Source organism: Rhipicephalus microplus, chromosome 1 (assembly GCF_043290135.1).
Source record: "Rhipicephalus microplus isolate Deutch F79 chromosome 1, USDA_Rmic, whole genome shotgun sequence".
Lineage (NCBI taxonomy): Eukaryota > Metazoa > Arthropoda > Arachnida > Ixodida > Ixodidae > Rhipicephalus > Rhipicephalus microplus.
Window position 1 is genome coordinate 262,222,997 of NC_134700.1, and position 21,867 is coordinate 262,244,863.

The 21,867-nt window shown below is 43.7% G+C and overlaps 2 protein-coding genes across 4 annotated transcripts in view; one reads left to right on the plus strand and one right to left on the minus strand.

Moving 5' to 3' along the window:
- LOC142761659 (uncharacterized) overlaps window positions 1-16,230 on the minus strand; it is a 37,843-nt gene extending 21,613 nt beyond the window's left edge. The window contains exons 1-7 of one of the 3 annotated variants that reach the window (XM_075894121.1): window positions 16,093-16,230; window positions 14,001-14,187; window positions 13,744-13,929; window positions 13,588-13,653; window positions 13,236-13,301; window positions 11,738-11,854; window positions 6,181-6,249 (exon numbers count right to left, since the gene is read on the minus strand). In XM_075894121.1, coding sequence (XP_075750236.1) covers window positions 6,181-6,249; window positions 11,738-11,854; window positions 13,236-13,301; window positions 13,588-13,653; window positions 13,744-13,929; window positions 14,001-14,187 — 691 coding nt within the window. In that variant the 5' untranslated portion in view covers window positions 16,093-16,230. Of the gene's footprint in view, window positions 1-6,180; window positions 6,250-11,737; window positions 11,855-13,235; window positions 13,302-13,587; window positions 13,654-13,743; window positions 13,930-14,000; window positions 14,188-15,880; window positions 15,989-16,092 lie in introns of those variants that run through there. The other 2 variants (XM_075894120.1, XM_075894122.1) reach the window with 2 other exon arrangements.
- A 149-nt stretch (window positions 16,231-16,379) lies between these two features.
- Window positions 16,380-20,365, plus strand: LOC119187172 (NADH:ubiquinone oxidoreductase subunit 18). Its single transcript, XM_037435403.2, has 5 exons — window positions 16,380-16,512; window positions 16,772-16,922; window positions 19,116-19,291; window positions 20,015-20,088; window positions 20,183-20,365. The coding sequence occupies exons 1-5, from the start codon at window positions 16,448-16,450 to the stop codon at window positions 20,284-20,286; spliced, it is 570 nt and encodes a 189-aa protein (XP_037291300.2). The 5' UTR covers window positions 16,380-16,447; the 3' UTR covers window positions 20,287-20,365.
- Window positions 20,366-21,867: the final 1,502 nt, after the last annotated feature.

The window sequence follows — 21,867 nt, forward strand, 5'->3', positions numbered from 1 at the left end:
CTCACAAAAATTTGTTATAAAGACAATTTTGTTACATAAAAGTTCGGAACAAAAATTCTGAAAATAAATGCACAAATTAAACAAAAGGGGCACTAAAGGAGGAGCTAACTCAAAATAATTATTTAGTAATAAATAAACTACATTACAGTAAACCCTCGTAAACTTGAACTTGCATATCTAGAAGTCTCGGTTAAGCGGAAACTTTTTTTTGCCATACATTAACCCACCATAGAATATCTTGTATTTGCCTCCTCTTATCTCGAAACATTTTTCGAAGGGGACAACGCATATCTCGAAATCTTGACCGGGAGGGAAGGCAAAGTCCACTCCCAACAGCAAATGAGGGCGTTGTGCAATCGTTTGGCTCTTACTACACGTGCCGAACACGGTCGCGAAGGGTGAATTTGAAATTCCCACTTCGCAGCCATTTGCTATTCCCCTTGTCAAGCAAATATGGGTGTGGTGTGCAGCGCGCGGCACGCCATCAGTACCGAGAAAGTCTATTTGCACCTCAACAGCTCGGGGCCACGTGACCCAAAGTGAAACGTCACATATGACATCATTGAAACGAGGAAAAAAAAAAAAAAAGAAGAAAGAAAGAAATGGGGTTGGGAGATTATCCAACATTTACATGAGAGAGACCAAAGCATGCGGGGAAGGCGTGTTTTGTTGTGCGCTTCAGACGCTGCGCCGTGCTTCCTAACGGGCTGCAGAAATTAGGCATCTCGTTCTTCCTCGAACCACCGTCAACAAAATTAGGCTTCCACGCTGCGTGCCTTGTCGGATTCAAGAACTCGGCAAAGGAAGCCCACCTAACCGAAGTCCCTCCTCAGTGGCGCTCATGGACATGTCATATGTCGTTGTGTAAGTATGAAAGTAATGAGTGTTGTCGAGGGTACTAGTGCCAAATGTGTTGTGTATCAGTGTATGGGGAGCCTACATGAACAACCGGTCATGTAGGCACCCTGTTGTGTGGCGGCAAACATACTTAGAAACATGTTTGCCGGCATTTGCTAATACGGCTGTTAGCATCATACACTTTACATCAAAGGAATCTACTGAAGCCTACAGGTGTACAGTGCGGAGTCTTCCCGATGGCCATTCAGTTGCCTTGCGGCGTTACACAGTAGACGCTTCTAATTTTTTAAGTAACTACGTTGACAACTAGAGAGGTCAAGAAACTAGTCCAAAATGACGTAAGGCACGCTCCAGCACTCTCTGGCACCATACTGATATCTAGTTGTTGACAGCCTTGGCAGCTTTGCATATGCAAGAATTCTGGTTGTCTCAAAATAGTAGCAATCAGAAAACGTCGACAGTGCGTCCGAAACGCGCCTTTTCGGTGTTTTATACCAGTGACCTGTACTGTACTACGTTACACACGGCAACACATGACTCACTCTGGTCCCTTACTTAACCGTAGCTGTGGCATTGCACGTGCGCGTCCGCTTCAGCTACGGGAGGTGCAGGGTTCGATCCCCAGTGACGGCCGGCCACCCACCGGTAGCTAAACAGGGTACAGGCGGGCTTCGAGGGGCTGTGACGCGTCGCCCCAGTGGTGAAGCTTACTCTGCCTGGATACTGCCAACACGCTGCGTGGGGACCCCGGCTAATCCCTTACTTAGGTGATCTGAAGGTCGCGCCGTAGCCGAAACCGTGGCGGTAGCATTTTCGATGGAGGCAAATATGATTGAGACCCATGTGCTAAGACTCAGGCGCACAGTAAAGAATATGATGTAGCAGTTCTCCACTACGGCGTCCCTAATAATCTGATCTGCTTTTGGGATTTTAAACTCAGACAAATATGTTGTTACTCTTCGGCCTAGATGCGACAGAGAAGAAAACAGGGTACCGCGGCGCAATGGAGCTGCCAAGTTAACGAACTATGCAGCGTGGATGACGACCAGGAAAATCTAAGATAACTTGAAATAGTGCAAGTCAAACCATAACATAAAAAAACGCGTTTTTTTTTTATTGTGACCTCAATCCCGCTTGACAAGACGTAGCCAGTTTCAGTGCCATTTGAAGCCAATCGCTTTACCAATGACGTCATATGTGACGTTTACCTAGGGTCACGTGACCCCGAGCTGTTGAGGTGCAAATAGACTCCCCCGTCAGCACCGTGATTACATAAGCTAGCCCTTGCTTGTGCGAGGTGGCTGTCTGCGTTTTCAGCGACCTGTGCGCGACAAATCTTCAGTACGCGGTCTGCAACAGATGCTTCCGATATCGACGAAGATGCCCCGCCCAAAGCAGTGCGAATCGCTTACGTTAGAGAGAAAAGTCACTTTCATCATGGAAGAGGAAAAAGCATGTCGAAGCAAGTCGTGCATCGCCAAAGAATTCGGCATCGCCAAAGAATTTGGCATCTCTTAGTTAACCCTCTCGGCAGTGCTTAAGAACAAGCAAACGGTTTTGGAAGGTTTCGAGCAAAGCTTCTCGAGCAAGCAGAAGCAGGTTCGAGCTTCCGAATTGCCGGACGCCGTAGCAGCACTTTTGTTGTGGCTCCAGTGACAACCCAAGTGATAATGGAAAAAGCAGATGCTTTGGCACTGCAGATGGGTCACGTGGACTTCAGCTGCAGCGATGGCTGGTTCGAGAGGTTCAAGAAGAGAAACAACGCGTCATCGAAGCCTATTCACGGCGAAAGCGGCATTGCGGACAAACAGGCTGCAGATGCATGGCGCAACCTACGCCTCGCCGCGCTGCGAATCCAGCACCCGGACAAGGACATTTTTAACCTCGAAGAAGCTGCTCTCGTTTATAAGATGTTACCTAACCGCACTTACACACCATAAAGCGAAGCTTGCTCAGGCGCAAAGCAACACAAAGACAGATTTACCATTCTTTTTGGTGCCAACGCTACTGGCGATGAAAAGCTGCCCTTCCTCATCATTGGCAAGTTGCCGAATCCCTGGTGTTTTCTAAATGCACGGCTCCCGAGGAATGTGATCTACCACGCAAATAAAACGGCCGGGATGACGGCGGCGCTTTTCGAAGAGTATGTCCGTGCACTTGACTGGAAGATGGCTAAGGACGGTCGGAAAGAGCTGTTTGTCATTGATAACTGCCCTGGTCACGGAAAAATTGACAACTTGGCGGCTGTTACGCTGCAGTTCCTGCTGCCAAATACGACTTCCGTTCTCCAATCTATTGAACAGGAAGTCATTGAGATGGCCTGAAAATGTTATAGGGAAAGCCTGCTGTACTTTATTATGCTGTTATACGACAATAGGAAGAACGAGATCAATCTGCTGGGTGCCATCAATCTGATGGACGAAGCCTGGCACCAACTACGCCCGCTGGTGATTGCCAACTGCTTTGCTCATGCAGCCTTTTTCGCACCCCGGCATCGATCGAAAGAGACATTGGCGTGGAATTCAGCGGCTGTGATGAGCTGTGCAGTGCAGTGCGCAAGGCAACCGGCTGCGTGAGTGATACTGAAGACGGAGAAATTGCCTTTGAGGAGTATGCGCTCTATGAGGGGGACGTCTCCGTTACCGGTATGCTGTCGGGTGCAGATATTGTTGAGATGGCCGTGAACAATGCAGATGACGACACAGAAGAGAAAGAGCCTCAAGAAGTGCCTACGACAACAGAAACGCTTAACATGCTGCGCTTGCTCCGCAACAAGGTCGAATGCAGCGATGGCGACCAACAGCTCATGCGATGTGTTGAGCAACTGGAAAACGCCTTTCTCGGACCGAACTAGATTGTGAAACAGGAGAGGACCACGCAGTTTTTTTATCGTCTCTAATAAATTCCTTTTCCCTGCGAATCCTTGTGCATTTACCACAGTAGCTCTCTCGTGCAGAGGTGCTTTTCCCTACAACACTGGCTTCTCTTTTGCAGTGACCTGGGCAAACATTTTCGATGTTTTGCTTAACTCGAAATACCGCTCATGTCGAAATTTCCCCCGGATTTGATGGCACTGAGTTGAAGAGGGATTACTTATTGCGATAATGATTATGTGGACACCCCTGGCTGGTTTTGCCATTGCTGCCATGTTCTGCAACAAGTCCAAATTGAGAATATGCTCCTGCGCATCATAACCTTTACGACCTGAAGTAAATGCACGAGAGCGCTGCTGAAGCAGAGATGAAATGAGCCGGCCCATCTCTATCACCAGGAATGCGCGTACGATTTATCCTCCCATGCTTTAGGACTTCCATCAAATGCTCAAACAGAAAGAAAAATCACCCATCTTGAACAAGCATGAAAAACGTGGGGGTCGGTTGAGTAATGTGGGGGTGCTGATACATCCTGTAAAGTTGTTTGTGCCGCGTGGCGCACGTGTCTCGCCCAAAAGCCGCACTTCGAGTTACAGCCACCGGGCGATAGAGGGCGTTGTGTTCGCGTTGAGCACTACTATCAACATCACGGTGTAGCGCCAGCAGTGACCCCTGGGGGAAGGCAAGCCTTGGTGGCGGGCGAGAGCGAGCCTCTTCTGCGCGTGGCGGTTGTCTCTAGCATGGGTCCTCGGCGCGTCGCACCGCGGGCCGCGCATCGGGGCCCCTCGTGGTAAGTCAAGCGTTGGCGACCCCGCCCTGGGTGTGTTATTGTGCCTGTCATGTTATTGTGAGTTTGTTGTGTTATTGTGTTTGTCATGCTATTGGGTGTTTGTCGTGTTATTGTGTCATGTCTTGGAGGGCATGTTTAATGTTGTGTACGGATGCCCTAGCGTGTTGATAACGATTGATGTATCAATTCGACGGACGATATAGTCGTTTTGAATTAGTTAATACGTGTGTTGTTTGGTTTGTAACCACCGCGTCTGCTGTGTCCTTTCACTCCAAGAGCGTGGCGTGGCGCTCGCTCGCCAAATCGAGACCCCACAGTAGCAATGGACAACTTCAATGGAGCGGTCGTGCTTGCTCACACTAGCGTTTTGTAGCAGTTCTGCAATATTGGATCCTAAAGAGTTGGCCGCTAGCCTTACTTCGTATAACATAACAATTCATTGCTATCACATTCATTGTAATGCATTGAATGTACCGTTATGCTGCTGCTAGTGCTAACAGGCTAATCGCGAAGGCTACGGTGTAAGATGGCAAAGCACATGAAAACTAGACCTTTGAAGATCCGTTAGTGTCACCGTAGTATTTGAGTTTCCATCAGCATCTAATATGACATCCCCTCAGCGGTGATGACATAGTTGATTGATTGATATGTGGGGTTTAACGTCCCAAAACCACCATGTGATTATGAAAGACGCCGTAGTGGAGGGCTCCGGAAATTTCGACCACCTGGGGTTTTTTCACATGTACCCAAATCTGAGCACACGGGCCTGCAACATTTCTACCTCCATTGGAAATGCAGCCGCCGCAGCCGTGATTCAACCCGCGAGATGACATAATTGTTCGCATAAAAAAAAAGCAAGGTAAGCAATGCTGAACGTCATTGGGGGCCACTCCATGCGTGTGTAGTGAAACCATGCACGCGCGCACGGCGTCGAAAACGAAGAGCAAATGACACGGATATTGCGTAATGCTGTTCGGTGAAACTACTTCATATGCAGCACTAACCCACATTTGTCACACTAACTAAAACCGTGGCACTGCCAACCTTTTAGTTTGGAGGGAAGGGCACATTTGCACATCCGCCCGTGGCGGCAATGCTGGCTCGTGGGGCACAGGCTCGCCTGCCCACCTTGCGCACACCTGCACGCAATAAAGAGCACTCGCTGTCGCCTCGGAGTCTACCAGTGCGGCGCTGCAGCTGCTTTGCGCCTCAGCGGCAGCGGGACAGCCGCAGAAGATGCATGCTCATGCCAAAATGACAGAATCCATGGCGAAATTCATTAATTGTCCGTGGCGAAAATTTGTTGCCTCCCGCCGTTACTTTTTACATAGAGGTCACAAATACATGTGCTTCAAAGGAGTAATGGTGGGGAATAGAGAACTTCGCTATATTGAAAAATTCATTATGTGAAGGTTCGTTATAAGCAGGATTAACTGTAACACAATTTTTGAGGACGAGCACACATTTACACACTAATTTCAGCTCACTAAAATGTGTTTTAAAGTCAGCGCTATTTGTGTGTAGCCTCTTACAAACTTTCACAGCAGTGACGCTAATAGCAATGACATTGCAACAACAGAAGTTTTGTCTTTTTGTGACCAAAAGACCATGCATTGTCACTGTCATGAATACTGGCTGATGTCAAAGTCATAGCAATACCTGAAACTGATGCCAAAGCTGGTGAGCATGGTACAGTGATGACATCAGCAAAAGAACATCTTGAAGAATCTGAAATAGTATCACCAATATAATATAAATGTATTTGCCCAAACTGTGCGAATAGCAACACTTTGGGTACGAATCGAATTCAAACATTAAAATTTCAGTGCAAACACAACATTTTTCCGCTACTGTAGTACACCCCAATAACGAAATCATCGCCTCACCTCTACAAAGAAATCTGGCCACCCCAATGAACGTCCACAGAGCTCAATGCAATTTCCCCTTCTTGAAAGCAAAGATATTTTAAAAAGCTCATCTGCAATAAGAAGATCCGCAACATTTTTTTTTCAACCCTTGAGCTAACTGGGAAGCCAGAAGTTCGAAAATTGCAGCACCACTCATTTGGTAAGTCGGGTATATACGTTTTGAACAACAAGCATCGGTGTGACCGCTGTTTACATTTACTTGGATGATGATGATAGCAACAAGACTTCTTTCTCTCGCAAAGAACAGTTTTTGCAAACTGCTGCATTGGCAACTACGTTAGCACAGGACATTTCAAGTGACGATGCCCACGAAAAGTAACAGTATGTCAACAAACATTCTCTAGACTGTCTAACTGTTTGTTGCAGTGCATCTGTTTGTGTGCATGCCTACATATCCGAAGCTCTGTTTTCGTGCAGTCTTTGGCCTTTCAGAATGAGGCCACCTCCTATTAAATGCTTCAGGAGAAGTAGATGATCACTGCTAGAAAAGCAAAAAAAAAAAAAAAAAAAAAAAACAAAAAAAAAACATGGATATCGCAGAGGACTGCGCCATCCCGTGCAGCTCTCAGTCTAGAAGTAACAAATCGAAACGCAGCATAAGATCAGAGAAACAAGGAAAGGAGTGTGAACATTGCAACGAGATCGCCGCGCCATTTCATATTCTCATTTTCGTATCCTCTGCAAGGGTCTTTTTGAAGAACACTGTGCCCACGTGTTATGACCTGCAGATCGCGGATCAAACATACCAGTGCACTTGCAAGTGCCGCGCAATGAACTAGATTAGTGCGATGGCATAACACCGCCAGACAATGCCAGTCAACTGCGCGCAAAATGGAATCTGAACTTGTCAGAACGCGGCTGAAAATTGATCAATATTTGCTAGAAAAGGTTCAACTTCTAGGCTTTGATACGTTGCAGTGTTCGATATAGAGGACATCTCGCTATGCGGGAGTTCGATGTTCGAGTGCACCAGTCATACTTTTGCATGAAAAATTCAAGAATATCTCTCAGCTGTTTGATTATAGCCAATATTTCCAAATATGCGAGTTTTATATTTCCGGGATCGAGTGCTCCTCCTCAATGTGCAAAAAGAAATAACAGGAAATGCATGTACCTGCGAGTAGACAAACGGGTGTTGTAGATGATGAGCAGACGACATGTTGACGTCACAGCGAGCATTGAGGGGATGAGGAATGTCGAAAAGCACGGAGAGGAAAAGAAATTGTTTCTTGGATATTGCGGGGTGTTACGTGGCTCGCAGTCACGTTTGTCATTGTTGATCGTGAGCACTTTTATTTGAAATGTTAAAACATTATTGCAGGTAGTTTAGGGGCTCAACAGAGTACTGACACGAAATTTAAATATTTTGGGATTGCTGCTCTCATTAAGAACACGAGTGTCAAGAACCCTAAAAAGAGTACTGTGGTGCTGGAAAATGCCTCGCATATATTCTACAGCAAAAGCTGTTATGAGATCACAACTCGGGTCACGCGCAGTTGCATGTTGTCCGCCGCCGCCGCCCTTGGTGTCCGTAACCACATCGCGCGAAATTAGAAAAAAAACCTTGCACCAATGACACAGTGAGGCTTGAACCCGGGTCCGCTGGGTTCCAATCCAACATTCTACCACTGAGTTACGCCGGTGCTTGCAACCTGTCGAACATGCCTAAGACAGGCATAACCTACCACCAATGGCACAGTGGGGCTCGAGCGCGGGTCTGCTGGGTACCAGCCCAGTATTCTACCACTGAGCTACTGCGCTGCTATTCTACCACTGAGCTACTCCGGTGCTCGTGGCTTGTTGTCAAACTTGCCTTAGGCAGGCTTGATGTCGGGAAAGCAATCTCAATACGACTTATAAAGCGTTTTACAACAGCGAAAAAACAACGAGTCATCGCTCAATGCGATTAGCGTGACGAGTGGGGTGTATAATGCTCCAACCCATTACAAAAGCTTGTTCTTGTTCCCCTATCAACTGTGGCGCATACCCACTTCAGCCATAATTCCTCATCTACAGCCACTGCATGGACAATTGGCGTAAAATTCCTAGCAAATGTTAAGCTGATGCCACGATTCTTAAAAGAATGATGAAAAATAGCATAGCGAATGCTGGCCTACTACCCAAAAGTTTATTACTAATGCCCTAGTAGGTACCAAGCAAGTGTGCTCGCAGTAGCTACCCAATGAGTTTTGAAAAGGCTCTGAAAGGCTGCTCTTCCAGCTTTCTCAGTGACTGTGCTGCCCCTACCGCGCAGGCCTGGTGTTTTTTTAATAGCACTACCTCAAAAGGACACTTTCGGTTTCGGTATCAAGGGGGCGATTTTTCGTGACGTGTCATGTCAGTGTGACGTCATGGGAAGACAGCCATTTGCGCCACACTAATGGCAGATCTGCAGTCTGCTCGTTGTACACGTAAACAATGATTTCTGTAACTTAGGCTGCTTACAGGATGTAGAGTTTGCCAACTTATCTGGATTAATTTGATTTAAGCTACATGTTACTAGTTCTTTTTTTAATCTATTATTCATCATGTAATCTGTATACTGCTTATTTGACATTCAATTTGATATGGACTTGTGTGCTAAATTCTGTATTGCCATTTGTACCGCTGATGTTGAGCGCCAACAGGAGCGGGGGCCCTTTGTCAGGCCTCTGTCACTGATAAATTTCCTCTTTTAAATTTTGCTTAGGAATCTGCGCGTGCGATGTTACGAATTTTCAAGTGTATTTGTTATATTTTGCCGACATTGGCACAATGAAATTTTCTGAAACTTGGTATGGTAAGTATTTGGCCCTATCAGCAAATATTGCACTTCGTTTTCACCTATTAGAAGCTGTGTAGGCCTTGTAAACATTAAAACTTCATAACATCACAGCACTTGATGCAGGAATTTCAAGGTAGTGTCGCCTCCCGCATTTTCTTTTTCCACGTTTTTTTTGCTTAACTTGAGTCTCGTCACGGCGAGAGCATTGATTTTGGAATTGTGAAGAGGTAACTTACTAATAAAAAATTTTTTTTCTTTTTTAGTGTACTTTTAATGCGTGCGACAAATATCACTCGTACTAGACAGATTCTGAAATTTTGAGCAACAATCAATTTGTGAGGCGACAAACTTCTATACTGAGGTCGTCCAATGATTACCGACGAAAGTGGTCCACGGTCCTTTAAACTGACGAAAATAGCACGGTTAAGCAAGTTGAACTAAGCTTCTAAACAGGAGTAAATAGAGCAATTTGTAACTGCAGGTTGGAATGCAGCAGCGACTGCAGTATTCAGAGCAGTACTTTGAATTGCGAACAAGCGACAGCACTTCTTTACAGCAAAAATGAAAGTACATAGAGAGAGCACATTAGAACGGGTTCCGATATATCACCGAAAGCCCGGCTGTTTTAATTTCCTGATTTAATACTAGTACATAGATGATACTTTCTGTTCAGGGACAGTAGAGTTTCAAGAAAAAGCAGATTCACACGATGATCATAGCGTCGAGAGTCCCACAACAGTTTGGATTTATGCACTTAGGTCATTCAATGATTAACATAAAAACTTGACGCTTAAGCATAGACCGATTTCATCATCAGTGCTGACTTAAAAATATTTTGCATTTTGAAAATGTCCAAGTCAATTCAATATTCAAAATTTTATGAATATTCACACACCCCTATCAGTTTCTAGCTAACCTCAAGTGTAATTACTAAATGGTATGTGGAAGCTGCACGTAAAATCACGCCTTCTTGAGTTACCTTTCGTTTTACTAGCACCGAGTGACATGTATGAAAAAGATCACAATGGCGACAATAACAACTGTACGAGGTCTCTTGCAAAAGTATCCGACCTTATATTTTTTTTGCGAGCCCCTGATGGATTTGAAACAAGCGCACTTGCATCAGTCGACCTTGAACTTTCGTGAGCATCTTTGAAATTTTTCCCCTCCTGCCAACGGCGTCAGTCGCTGAGACGCGGCGTTTAAGTGAGGTAATGCGCAGTGCTCTCGTTTTTCATTGCAAAGAAAATGAAAGAGCGACTGGAGCAGCGCTACTGCATCAAAATTTGCCAGAAACTAGGCGACAGCCAAGTGGAAACCATTCCGAATATCAAAACAGCTTTCGCTGATGAGGCTATGAGCCGCACACAGAATAAGGAGTGATACAACCGATTTCAAGATGGGCGCACAACGGTGGAGAGCGAGCCATGCTTCGCTGGTTGATCAACATGCCAGAATGACCAGGTTATTGCCGAAGTAAACGCTGTGCTGACGTGGGACCATTGTGTGACTATCCATAAAATTGTGGAATAGGTGGGCATCAGCACTTCTTCTGCACATTCCATTATGACCGAAGATTTGGCCATGAAGAGAGTTGCGGCGAAATTCGTGCCCAAACTGCTCACGGTGAGGCAAAAGCGACTTCGTGTTGAAGTCTCGCAGGACACGCTGGATTTCACAAATAGTGATCCTAACTTCATGAACACCATTATCACTGGTTATGAGTCTCGGGTGTACAGTTACGACCAAATACCAGTCGTTAGAGTCACGAAAGAAGGCCCGCCAAGTGCGCAGCAACGCCAAAGTGACGTTGAGTGTTTTCTTTGACTTCCGCGGTGTGGTATACTACGAATATGCACCACAGGGTCAAACATTGACCAAAGAGTACTACAGGGATGTCCTTGGACCATTGCCTACGTGATGCTGTGCGGCACAAGATTTCGATTTGTGGTCAACAGAAAACTGGCGTATCCATCCCGACAATGCTCCTGCACATTCCTCACAGTTGGTTCAGACTTTTTTGGTGAAAAGTCAGAGCCCTGTATTTCCTTACTCAGTCAGGCTCCTTACTCTCCTGATATGGCCCCCTGCGACGTTTGGCTGTTTCCCAAACTCAAGAGGAGATTGAAAGGAGAGCAATTTTCGACAAGGGAGGACATCATGGCTGCACCGACAGCTGAGCTTACTCCATTTCGAAAAAGGCCTTCTCAGAATGCTTCCAACAATGGCAGCACCGCTGGGAGAAGTTTGCGGAGTCCCAAGGGGACTACATTGAAGGGGATTAGGTTTCGAACGCTCAAATTATCCCAGTTTTTTTTTTTTTCCCACCAAATGTTGGATATTTTTCTAACATACATCATACACTGACTTTCAAATCTTTCACTTGAGTTTCTTCGAATAACAAAAACAACACTGCACCCGGATAATTTAACACTCGCAAAGAAAACATCAGACATAAGAGAGAGAAGCTACCATAACTTTCCGTAGAACCTAAAGAATTAAGAAGATTAACTTAGGTGTTTACCTTCTACGACAATGTGAAATTCATCTTGAAATGATTGCTCGTGTCCTGCAGGGCCGTTTTCACAATCATGCTGTCGGTGAAGTACAGGCTGCATCTGTGCAGGCAGCTCGGAAGACTCTGCAGCATTAAATACTGCCAGTTTAACAAGCTGAAACTGGGTGACGCTCCCCATGAAATCTCCGAAGGGGAGAATATAACCCTTTTTATTAAAAATGTTCAACACATAGCCAAAGCATAACAAATTAGCTGTCATTGGTGTGTAATTGCCAAATTGATTATGTTCGAATGTACCAAGAAATAGTTTATATAATTGTAGCACTTCATTTGCCTTCACAAATGCGCATTAAATCAATTCGCACATTATACCGACAGGAAGCTAGCGGGGCCCCTCACCAGGTCACCACATTTCATGCGAGAGCCAACAGGTCAGACGAACAATAGCCCAACAGAACATGCACTGTTTGCAACGACATTCCTGACCATTACGCAGTAGTGGTTAATCAGCCGACGTAGAGCATGTATTGCCACCGCCGCAAATTCAGAACAAATAAAGAGGGGAAAAATATTTGGAGCTTGTGGGACTGTGATGTGGTCCCTCAGCTCTGATACATAGGACAAAGCAGGATGGAACACCACTTGCACGCAATTAGCTCAGGCAGGGAATAACTGTTTGCAAGAGCAATTATGCTAGACTCCTGGCAGTTAGTGTGAAATAATTCAATTCAGATTACTACAATTATGAACATATTTAAACATTTCTTACAGTGTAGAACTACCTAGACACAATGACACCTGCTAAAAGGTCTTTTGAGACAGCTATGTGCGGTTACGAAGTACTTTTAGTCAAAAAGCCCATTAAAACAAGCCTTATCACAGCATCTAATCAGTGATAAAAGGTTCACACAGTTATGTAGTGGTTAAATAATCTTTTATGGACAAACATTGAGCATGAAATAGAGAAAGCAAGATGCTTTCTCTAGCGTCCTCAATTTTTTGGCCAGGAGAGTTGTAGCGTACCTTGGTTGCTTAACACACTGCACTGCAAGTTTGGTGCATTGTTTAAAATACAAACGTCTTTAGAATAACTTCTTCTTGGGCGAGTTGTTGTTTACTTAACATAGTAGTGCTCTGTCCCTATTATCTTCTATTTCTTTTCTTTTCCGAACCTAAAACTACTACAATATGTTTTGAAAGCATTTTGTTGCTACATCATGCGAGCGTGTCATCAACCGACAACAGAAAACGCATCTCGTGATGCCAACTTGAGGGATAGCATACTGCTTAATGCCATGACGTAACCCCAGTAGCACATAAAAACAAGGCATGCAAAATAAAAAATTCTTTTTCTTGCTTGGTTACCAAGACATTCGCTTGTAACGCAACGCTTTTTACCTAGTTGCTTACTGCGCATAAGAGACGTGCCGTTAAATAATCTTAAGAGCAAGGCTAGTTTCACACTAGCTCTTGATTTGTACTGTTAAAGAAAGAGAAAACATACCTCTAGCAGAAAAACAAGACTGGTTGCCTTCGATGTGTAGGACTGCGGAGCCTCCCCGTGAGTGATCTGAAAAGCACGTATAATATTGAAAGGCATGCCATATTTTGAAGTCACTAGAGGTGATATATGACTATCAAGGACATTAATAATCAAAAGAGCCATGCTGGTTGACAAGCAGATAGCCGGACTGCTAAAATGTGCTAACTTATTTTAAGAGTGCTAGAAAAAGTACAAAGAGCATTACGTTGTTTGACATATGAATCAGCTGGCAAATGTCCTCAATATTGTTTCATGCCTTTGCTGCACAAACATGTTACAAGTATTTTATCATCAAAACACCTCCACTCTGTACCTGAGGGCTCCTCTTTCACAAGTGGTGAGGGCTTCTCATAAACTATGGCAGTCTTCTTAGCAGCACCTAGGATATCAAAAAAATGTATTTCAACAGTTATCCAAAAGCATGAAATGAGAAAGAGCTCAGCAAATAAAGCTTGTAAACATTAATTACAACTCTCTGAAGTGATGCTTCTTGACGGCACTGATGGAGAATTGCAGTCACCATCACTGTCTGATAAATACACGGTTTTCTGGAAAGTTCTCTGGCATTTTCGTTTGGCAGGAGGTGCTTCAGTTTCATTGCTTGGACTTTGGCACAGCAAGTCATTCAGCTTTCCTTTTGCTTTCTCATAGGAAGCTGAAAAATAAAATTAAAATGCATAAAGAAAAACAAAGGCACATGGCCACCTTCTTGAGTTGTTCACGTACAGTATAAGCCTATGAAAGTGACGTCATATCTTTTCCAGTGCGGTTCCAGATCAACACTCTTTTTGGCCAGTCGAGCAGTGACGTCAGCATTCGTTGGAGGCCATGCACATGCTTGTCCTCTGATCCATTTGCATGGTACCACGGTGACCGTGTTAAATTCTTGAATATGAACTACTGCAAACGACATCTGGAAAAGATAAATACCGCTCAATACAGCTGTAGCATGTGCATTACCACAGCTAAAGCGCTATTAAAATATCCTTATGCCTCGACTTCTTCACAGTTTTTCCGATTTGTACAATACTTTCCGTCCGTTGTGCTAAGACCTAACACAGCATAAAGTGCGATTTTGAAAGTGTCCGCTACAGGTGCACTTGTAATTTTATGAATACTATAACGAGCCCTGAAGGAACCACAGAACTACTTATTACACTGAACTGAATCAAACAAAAACATGGACAGGTAACAAGCACTGAAGTTTGATATTTAAAGAACAATAAAACATTAAATTGATTAACACAGTACACATGAACATCACACACACAAAAAAAGTGACAACGGCTGCATTCAGTAATGTAATTTGATTAAAGCAAACTCGTGTGCGTATAGAAAATACAGCATGATCAAAGCGGTGAATCGGGCTAGTGGCACATAATTCTGGCACACTACGGCATAAAAAGCACACAACGGAATGAAGGAATACAAACGACACAAAAACAAGCATTCGTTGTCATTTGTGTGCCTCCCATACATTTTTTTTTGTGCTTTAGTGAGCCAGAAACCCGGCAATTATGCAATAAGACTAAATACAGGTACTGCTTGCTCACTAGACCTATTGCTCTAAATTCTCCCTACAAAGGGGGTCTTTCTGAACAGCACGTCCGCTAATCCTTATAAATACAAGGCAAACCCCATATTTGCGCGAGCACGATATGAATCCACAAATGAATAGGCAATTTCTTTCTCGGACACGTTTTTTTTCAAGCTTAAGTACGTCATGAGCAATCACGCATATTCTATAAGAATAACCGTAAAAACGAGCACCAGGCATTGTCTGTCGCTCGCTTGTTCGCGCTTAAATACTAAAATTTACCATTTACAAAACCCGAGCGATCGGCGACGGCGGCTATGCCGAGAAAGAACGCACATGGTAACCAACATTGAGTCAAAATGTAGCAGTTGTACGCGCACAATCGTTCAAACGCTGCACCGCATGGCAGAGCACGCGGTCTAAAGCCTTGTTACTGGAATAACTTCATCATCGTCATCATCATCAGCCTGACTACGTTCACTGCAGGACAAAGGCCTCTCCCATGTTCCGCCAGTTAACCCGGTCCTGTGCTTGCTGCTGCCAATTTATACCCGCAAACTTCTTAATCTCATCTGCCCACCTAACCTTCTGTCTTCCCCTAACCCGCTTCCCTTCTCTGGGAATCCAGTTAGTTACCCTTAATGACCAGCGGTTATCCTGTCTACGCGCTACATGCCCGGCCCACGTCCATTTCCTCTTCTTTATTTCAACTATGATATCCTTAACCCCCGTTTGTCCACTAATCCACTCCGCTCTCTTCTTGTCTCTTAAGGTTACACCTACCATTTTTCTTTCCATTGCTCGCTGCGTCGTCCTCAATTTAAGCTGAACCCTCTTTGTAAGTCTCCAGGTTTCTGCTCCGTAGCTAAGTTCCGGCAAGATACAGCTGTTATATACCTTCCTCTTGAGGGATAGTGGCAATCTACCTGTCATAATTTGAGAGTGCTTGCCGAATGTGCTCCACCCCATTCTTATTCTTCTAGTTACTTCAATCTCGTGGTTAGGCTCTGCGGTTATTACCTGCCCTAAGTAGACATAGTCTTTTACAAATTCAGCTGGAATAGCTTACCCCGGTCCAAACAAAAGTCAACGGACCTCCCGATTGCTGCGAGCGCATCATGTCCACTCGACGTTAAGTGCTCAGCATACAATGAGAAAAAGGAATGACAAAGCGTACCAACTTGCGTATGCAATGAAATGTTTCTACCGTGTGGAGAGCATTGTCGAAACTCGAGTCTGCACTGTCAGTCACGCTCAAACATTCAAGATGGGCATAGTTACCTTTTCATTAGCGTTGACAACAAAATCCTGCGATGCGCTGCCGCAAGAACCCACACAACATGCAAACCAGACCGACGCCTACCAACTTACCGGGCCCGAAAAATCCCGCGAAAACTTAGCAAACCACTGTGATGATGATGTGCAAAAATTCGCAACAATGTACTTTATCAAAACAATAAGAGTGTTACGCGACTAATAAAACAGTTATATTAAGTTATTTATTTAAAATTTTTTGCTTTTTGTATATTAGTGGTGCAAGAAAAAAACTATAAAATGGTTTTAATTGAGCCAATCCGATCCATATCCAGACATTTCTGTAAATTTTGGTTTCTAAACAACCGTTCGGGGGATCAGTATGCTTTCTGCTCGATTTCTTCCGACCAGGTTCTCTCATTTATGGCTGAACAACTGTGCGAAAAGGTAGGAACGCGCACATTGGTGTTCCTCGATGTATCAATGAATATATGAAGTTTGCTCACGCTCCAAAAATGACCAATGTTGTGGTTGCAGTTTCTGAAGGTTATTCAGTTTTCCGTGATCACGTTGTCGTAAAACTTATGTTTATAACCAAGTTCTCGTTGTAGAGAGCAAAAAAAAAAAAAAAAAATCTATCGATTTATTGACTATCAGAGGCGCTTCAGTTTTAAGAAGCTGTCCCCTTTTTCTTGGCCCTGAATAGCTTACCCCGGTCCCTTGGTTCCCGGCTGGCGTCGTCCGATTCAACCCATGTCACGGACTACGTACCAGAGGATGCTGACGTTGTTCTGAAGGATCCTGCTGAAATCGAGAAAAAGAAACAGCTTGCCGAAACCATCACTATCGACACGCCAGTAAGCTGCGCTTAACAAACGTCGTTTCAAGATAAGGGTGCCCGGTTGACTGTCAAGTTCAACCGAATTTTCTGGAACACGTACAGCTGCCCATGTTTTTTTTTTTCTTTGAACCTGAACGCGCGAGCATCAACCGCCGAGTCTAAATGCCCGTTCCGGGTGCCCGGTTCCCGGAACAGCCTAGCAGGAGACAGCTGCACAGGAATGTTCATCGTAAACATGCTCCTTGATTTCGCCGCTGTGATCGACAGAATGGTCGGCGCTCGCACGTTCAGGTAAAAAAAAAAAAAAAACCCAAATGGGTAGCTGTACATACAGGTTTTTAAGTGACGGTACGGTCGATAGTGCGGCGTAAATATGTGGTCCGTTATTTTCGTTATGTGCTGCATTTTGCACTACTTGGGCGTCAGCTGGAGTTCGCTCTGCCGTGTTTTTATCGAGCACTGCCAGATCAATTTGCTCATTTCGTCGAAGTGACCACTGTGGAACAGTATCTGCAGCTACTTCTTATTTAGTAAAATTGTTTAGCTTGGGTGCCTTATTTGAACAGTTTTTGACTGATCATCAATAAGACGCAACTAGCTGCTTGACACATCCAAAATTTTGAGTGCCAGCACAATTGTAAATCTTATTTAGGTTTCGTTATGAATAGGTGCAGTACTGTGCATATTTCTGTCAATTCACATCTATGTTGGAGCACTTGTAAGTTTTTTTCAGTTAATTTGGTTTCAGTAAGATTGAGCTGCATACCAAAATTCTCACCATTAGCAACAATACATTTGACTTAAGAAAGAGGAGATATGCACTTTTCGCGTTTAGTGCCGCATGCAAAAATACTAACTAGGACAAGATAAAGTGGTGGTACATAGAGTCAAATCATGCGCCACTGAAGTACATAAAAGGTGCAACATTTGGCATGCGCTTGAACATTTTTAGGAAGACCCATAAATAAATACATATCCCAGCAATGTTGACCTTGTAGGCCGATATATGTGGGACGAACAGTGCAAGTCTATATGCTGAACTGGCCTGCTGGGTAATGTCAAAACTTTCATCGGTGGGTTGATGTAGATAATATATGTGCAGTAAAAGCAAAGGTAACCTGTGGGTTCATCAAAAGAAAGTCAGAAAAAAAAAAGTGAGTGGATGGGCTCATGATAAAGGAAAATCTTAGTGGATGGACTTTGTGAACTCTGATAACACTGCAGTGTCACAAATGTTAACAGTTCAGCTGGTAATGATTGATTTCAGTGACTAGTATGATATTGATGAGTATGTATTCCTATAAGGACATTTTCTGTCCATCACACATTCTAGAAGGGCATACCACCATGCAGTTTTGGTCCCATGTATATATATATACATCTGTCTTCATGCTAGTTGTAGCATCATGAGCAGATAAGTTCACCAAAAAAATACAGAATACAGTGTGTATAAAGCTGTATGTGTCACTTAAAATGGTCTAATCTGAGACATGCGACTCCGGTTTGAGCCAACACTGCAGGCAGACGTTTGTGAAAGCTTTAAAGGGACACCAAAGAAAAAAATAACTTTCTCTTGTATCACTTAATTACTCTTTCGTATTACCTATAGTATTTTTTGTGTGTGTGTGAGAGGATGCTTGGTAAGCGAGAAAATGCACAGGAAATGACAGGTGGTTCTGCAAGCTTCAGTTTCCCTCACGAGCCCATTGTGGTGTCATAATTTTAAACGCGCTGTCAGGGATTATGTAATTCCTTAATATTAAAGATGAATTGCATTGAATTTGACAGGAGACAGATACTTTAATTGTTTTTTAAAGTCTTATCGAGCAAATGTGGTCAGCATATATATAAAAAAATATTGGAATTTCTGATGCCTCATCAACATTCAAGTGTCAAGATTTCGACATGAAGTTCAAACTAATCCCGACCCTAGTTTTCTTTTACAATGAACGCTTGAATAGCACTATGGCAATTCAAAGAGCAGTTTATCAGCACAAACCAATTTTGTCTTTCAGTTTAGTGTCTCTTCAATTTCTGTTTGTTTGGCGAAATGACTTACATGGTGCTTTCAGTGCACTGTCACTGCAGCTGCTCTTTTTCTTTTTACATTGTAACTCAAACTTTAAGCACAGGTTTATTTCATTGTGTTCCATAGTAAAAGGAACTTGGTGTGGTCGTGCAAAAAAAGATCCTTCCCTTGTGTTTGTAGATGGACATCTCATGTCTCAGTGGTGTACCCGAAGAGCACATAAAGACACGACGTGTGCGCATCTTCATCCCTGCCCGTAACGCCATGCAGTCTGGAACCCACAACACTCATAGATGGAAAATGGAATTTGACAACCGGGAACGCTGGGAGAATCCGCTCATGGGCTGGTGCTCTACGTGAGTCACGGTTCCAGTGTTCTCTTGCTTAGATACTGTATCTCCCTTGATTGAATGCTCATCAGTGCTCTCTCGTGTTGTTTGATGTTCAGACAACTTTATTTAGAGCTTTGTAGAAATACTCTACTGTTCTTAGATGGTAATAAGGGCTGCAGCGCGAGCACGAAGGTGCTAGAAGAAACAGACGAAAGGCGAGGCACGGAAGACAAAGAGGACAACACGAGCGCTGACTACCAACTGAATTTTATTATTCGCAGCACATATGATAAGATATACAACAGGCTTAGATGTTTTAACATGCTTCTTAGATTTTTTAAACATGCAAATCGATGTCTCATAACAAAAAAGAAAGGATATATATTGTGTGTATTCTGTGTACTACTATATAACAAACATGCACTGGGGAGAAATTGTCTTTGATATGAGGTGTCTCTTGCAAACAGTGTACCATGTATACCTTCTTTTCAACACTTGTTATGCAGCCACACTGGTCTCTCTTACACCCATTCGTCTCTTACGTCACTGTTCTTTATAAAGCATTTGACTGTACGTGTCTTGAGTCAAGAATCTAAATAAGCTGCTAATATAGTATTTCTTAGTTGTGTTCAACACTTTTTGTATTCAGCAGCTTATTGAAAGGGCATGTTCCTTGGCAGTTCTATTTTTCATCTGAAAATCTAGTGTGCTGATTATTATCATTATTTTGAAAATCTTCTACTGCAGAGGTGATCCTTTGTCCAACATGAACCTTGATTTTGCAAACAAGGAAGCTGCTATGGCATTCTGCGAGAAAAATGGTAACTCCCTTTCATTGTTTTCAGTGTTGCAGTGTACTGTCATATTAATTTAAAAACACTGACTACAATTAATCGAGCTTTTCTTCACCCCCAGGATGGGACTACTACATCGATGAACCCGCACCAAAGAGACCGCCTCGAAAGAACTACGGTGATAACTTCTCCTGGAACAAGAGAACAAGGGTGTCCACGAAATAATGCCATGTAGCTTGTTTCAGAAAATGTGATTAGCCAGATAGACGAATAAACTGCCCCAACTCCATTTGTCAACTTTCAACACGTTCATTTTGTCACATTAGTGGGGAATTCTGAACTGCAATAATAAGTCACGCTTATGCAATAGCAACATTATTCGTAATGCAAAGGGATGCTTCAAAAGGCTGTCATGAGATGCCGTTTTGTGTGCAGCAATGCCACTGTGTAGTTTCTTTACCAGCTCTCCATTGCTGAATGCACATTACAATGCCTGTTTTTGTCTTGATTATTTTTTGTAACATGAAAAGAGTAGAGTTGCATCTTAGAAAATCCAGAGACTCAGTGTTGCAAACTGCCCATGACGGCCTAGTGGTTACAGTGCTTGGCAGCCGACTAAATGGTGCGAGTGTGCTCCCAGCCTCTGCAATCACATTTCAGTGGAGGCAAACTGTTAGAAGCCTGTGTACTGTGCAGTTTCAGTGCACGTTAAAGAACTCCAGGTGGTCAAAACTATTCGGAGGCCTCCACTACAGTGAATGTCGTAGTCTGAGTATCTTTGAGTTGTTAAACTATGTAAACATAACCATCAATGTCACAGGCTTCAAAAACATGCATCTCACAGCTGCAGTCTCACAACTTGTAGGTGAATATAAATTTTCACGTGGGCTATGTTGATATTTGTACGGACTACAAATGTTAACGTGGTTCACTTTTTCCATTTTGTCACTTGGCAACTATTTATCCCTTGTCATATGAAAAACAACTGTCTGCTAAGGTCCCCTAACCCATTACTCAAACCAGAGAGAAGGGAGTGAGTACTGAAAAGAGGTGGTATGACATGTTTAGTTTCGTTGCAGTACATTCTGTTCTCTATTTCAAGATGACACTAAAACTATGGTGTAGCCTGACAATCAGCAGGAGTGGAGATGTGGAGTTGCCAAGGATGTAATAACAGTGCTCACAGATTGAAACACTGCAGCAGAGCTTTTTAACTACCATGCACAAGTGCTTGTAATAACCTATCGTAACCTACTGAGCAAGCACACCCTTCCCCTTTTAGGGAGAATTTAGAACACGTGCCTATGACCGTGCAAGCCCTCTCCCACTGTCATTTTTTTTAGGGACGAAGCACTTTATGGTCCCGGCTTCATAGTGCGTCATGTCGCCACGGTCCATCTTAGACGGGTATGCGCCAAATACATAAATTGGGTAAATTCCAGTACCCGTCACTGGCTTGTACATTGTATATTATGAGTGAAAGGTTCGTCGTCACTGCCTAAAACATCATGTTTGCTTTAGCAGCAGTGTAAGAATCGCCAATGAAATTCACCAGGGTGCTCAAGTTTCTTACCTAACACCAGAGAGGCAAACACAGATTTCTACTGTAAAGTTATCTGTTTGAAACGCCACTTTTTGAAACACATCTGAAAAGTGATGGTGCTATACTCGCCTCCATTCCAATAAAAATGAAGGCAACAGTTTGCCCAACAAAATAATCGAAGATTCTGTTGAGGCTCGAACACCCTTCCCGACATGCTCAGTTTTGGTCTTGGCACCGCTAGTATGCTATGGTACGAAGAACTT

Coding starts and splice junctions, on each gene's coding strand:
- LOC119187172 (XM_037435403.2), top strand. CDS start 16,448: ATGCTTTCTGCTCGATTTCTTCCGACCAGGTTCTCTCATTTATGGCTG. Junction 19,292..20,014: donor CTCATGGGCTGGTGCTCTAC/GTGAGTCACGGT, acceptor CTTCTACTGCAG/AGGTGATCCTTTGTCCAACA. Junction 20,089..20,182: donor GGCATTCTGCGAGAAAAATG/GTAACTCCCTTT, acceptor CTTCACCCCCAG/GATGGGACTACTACATCGAT.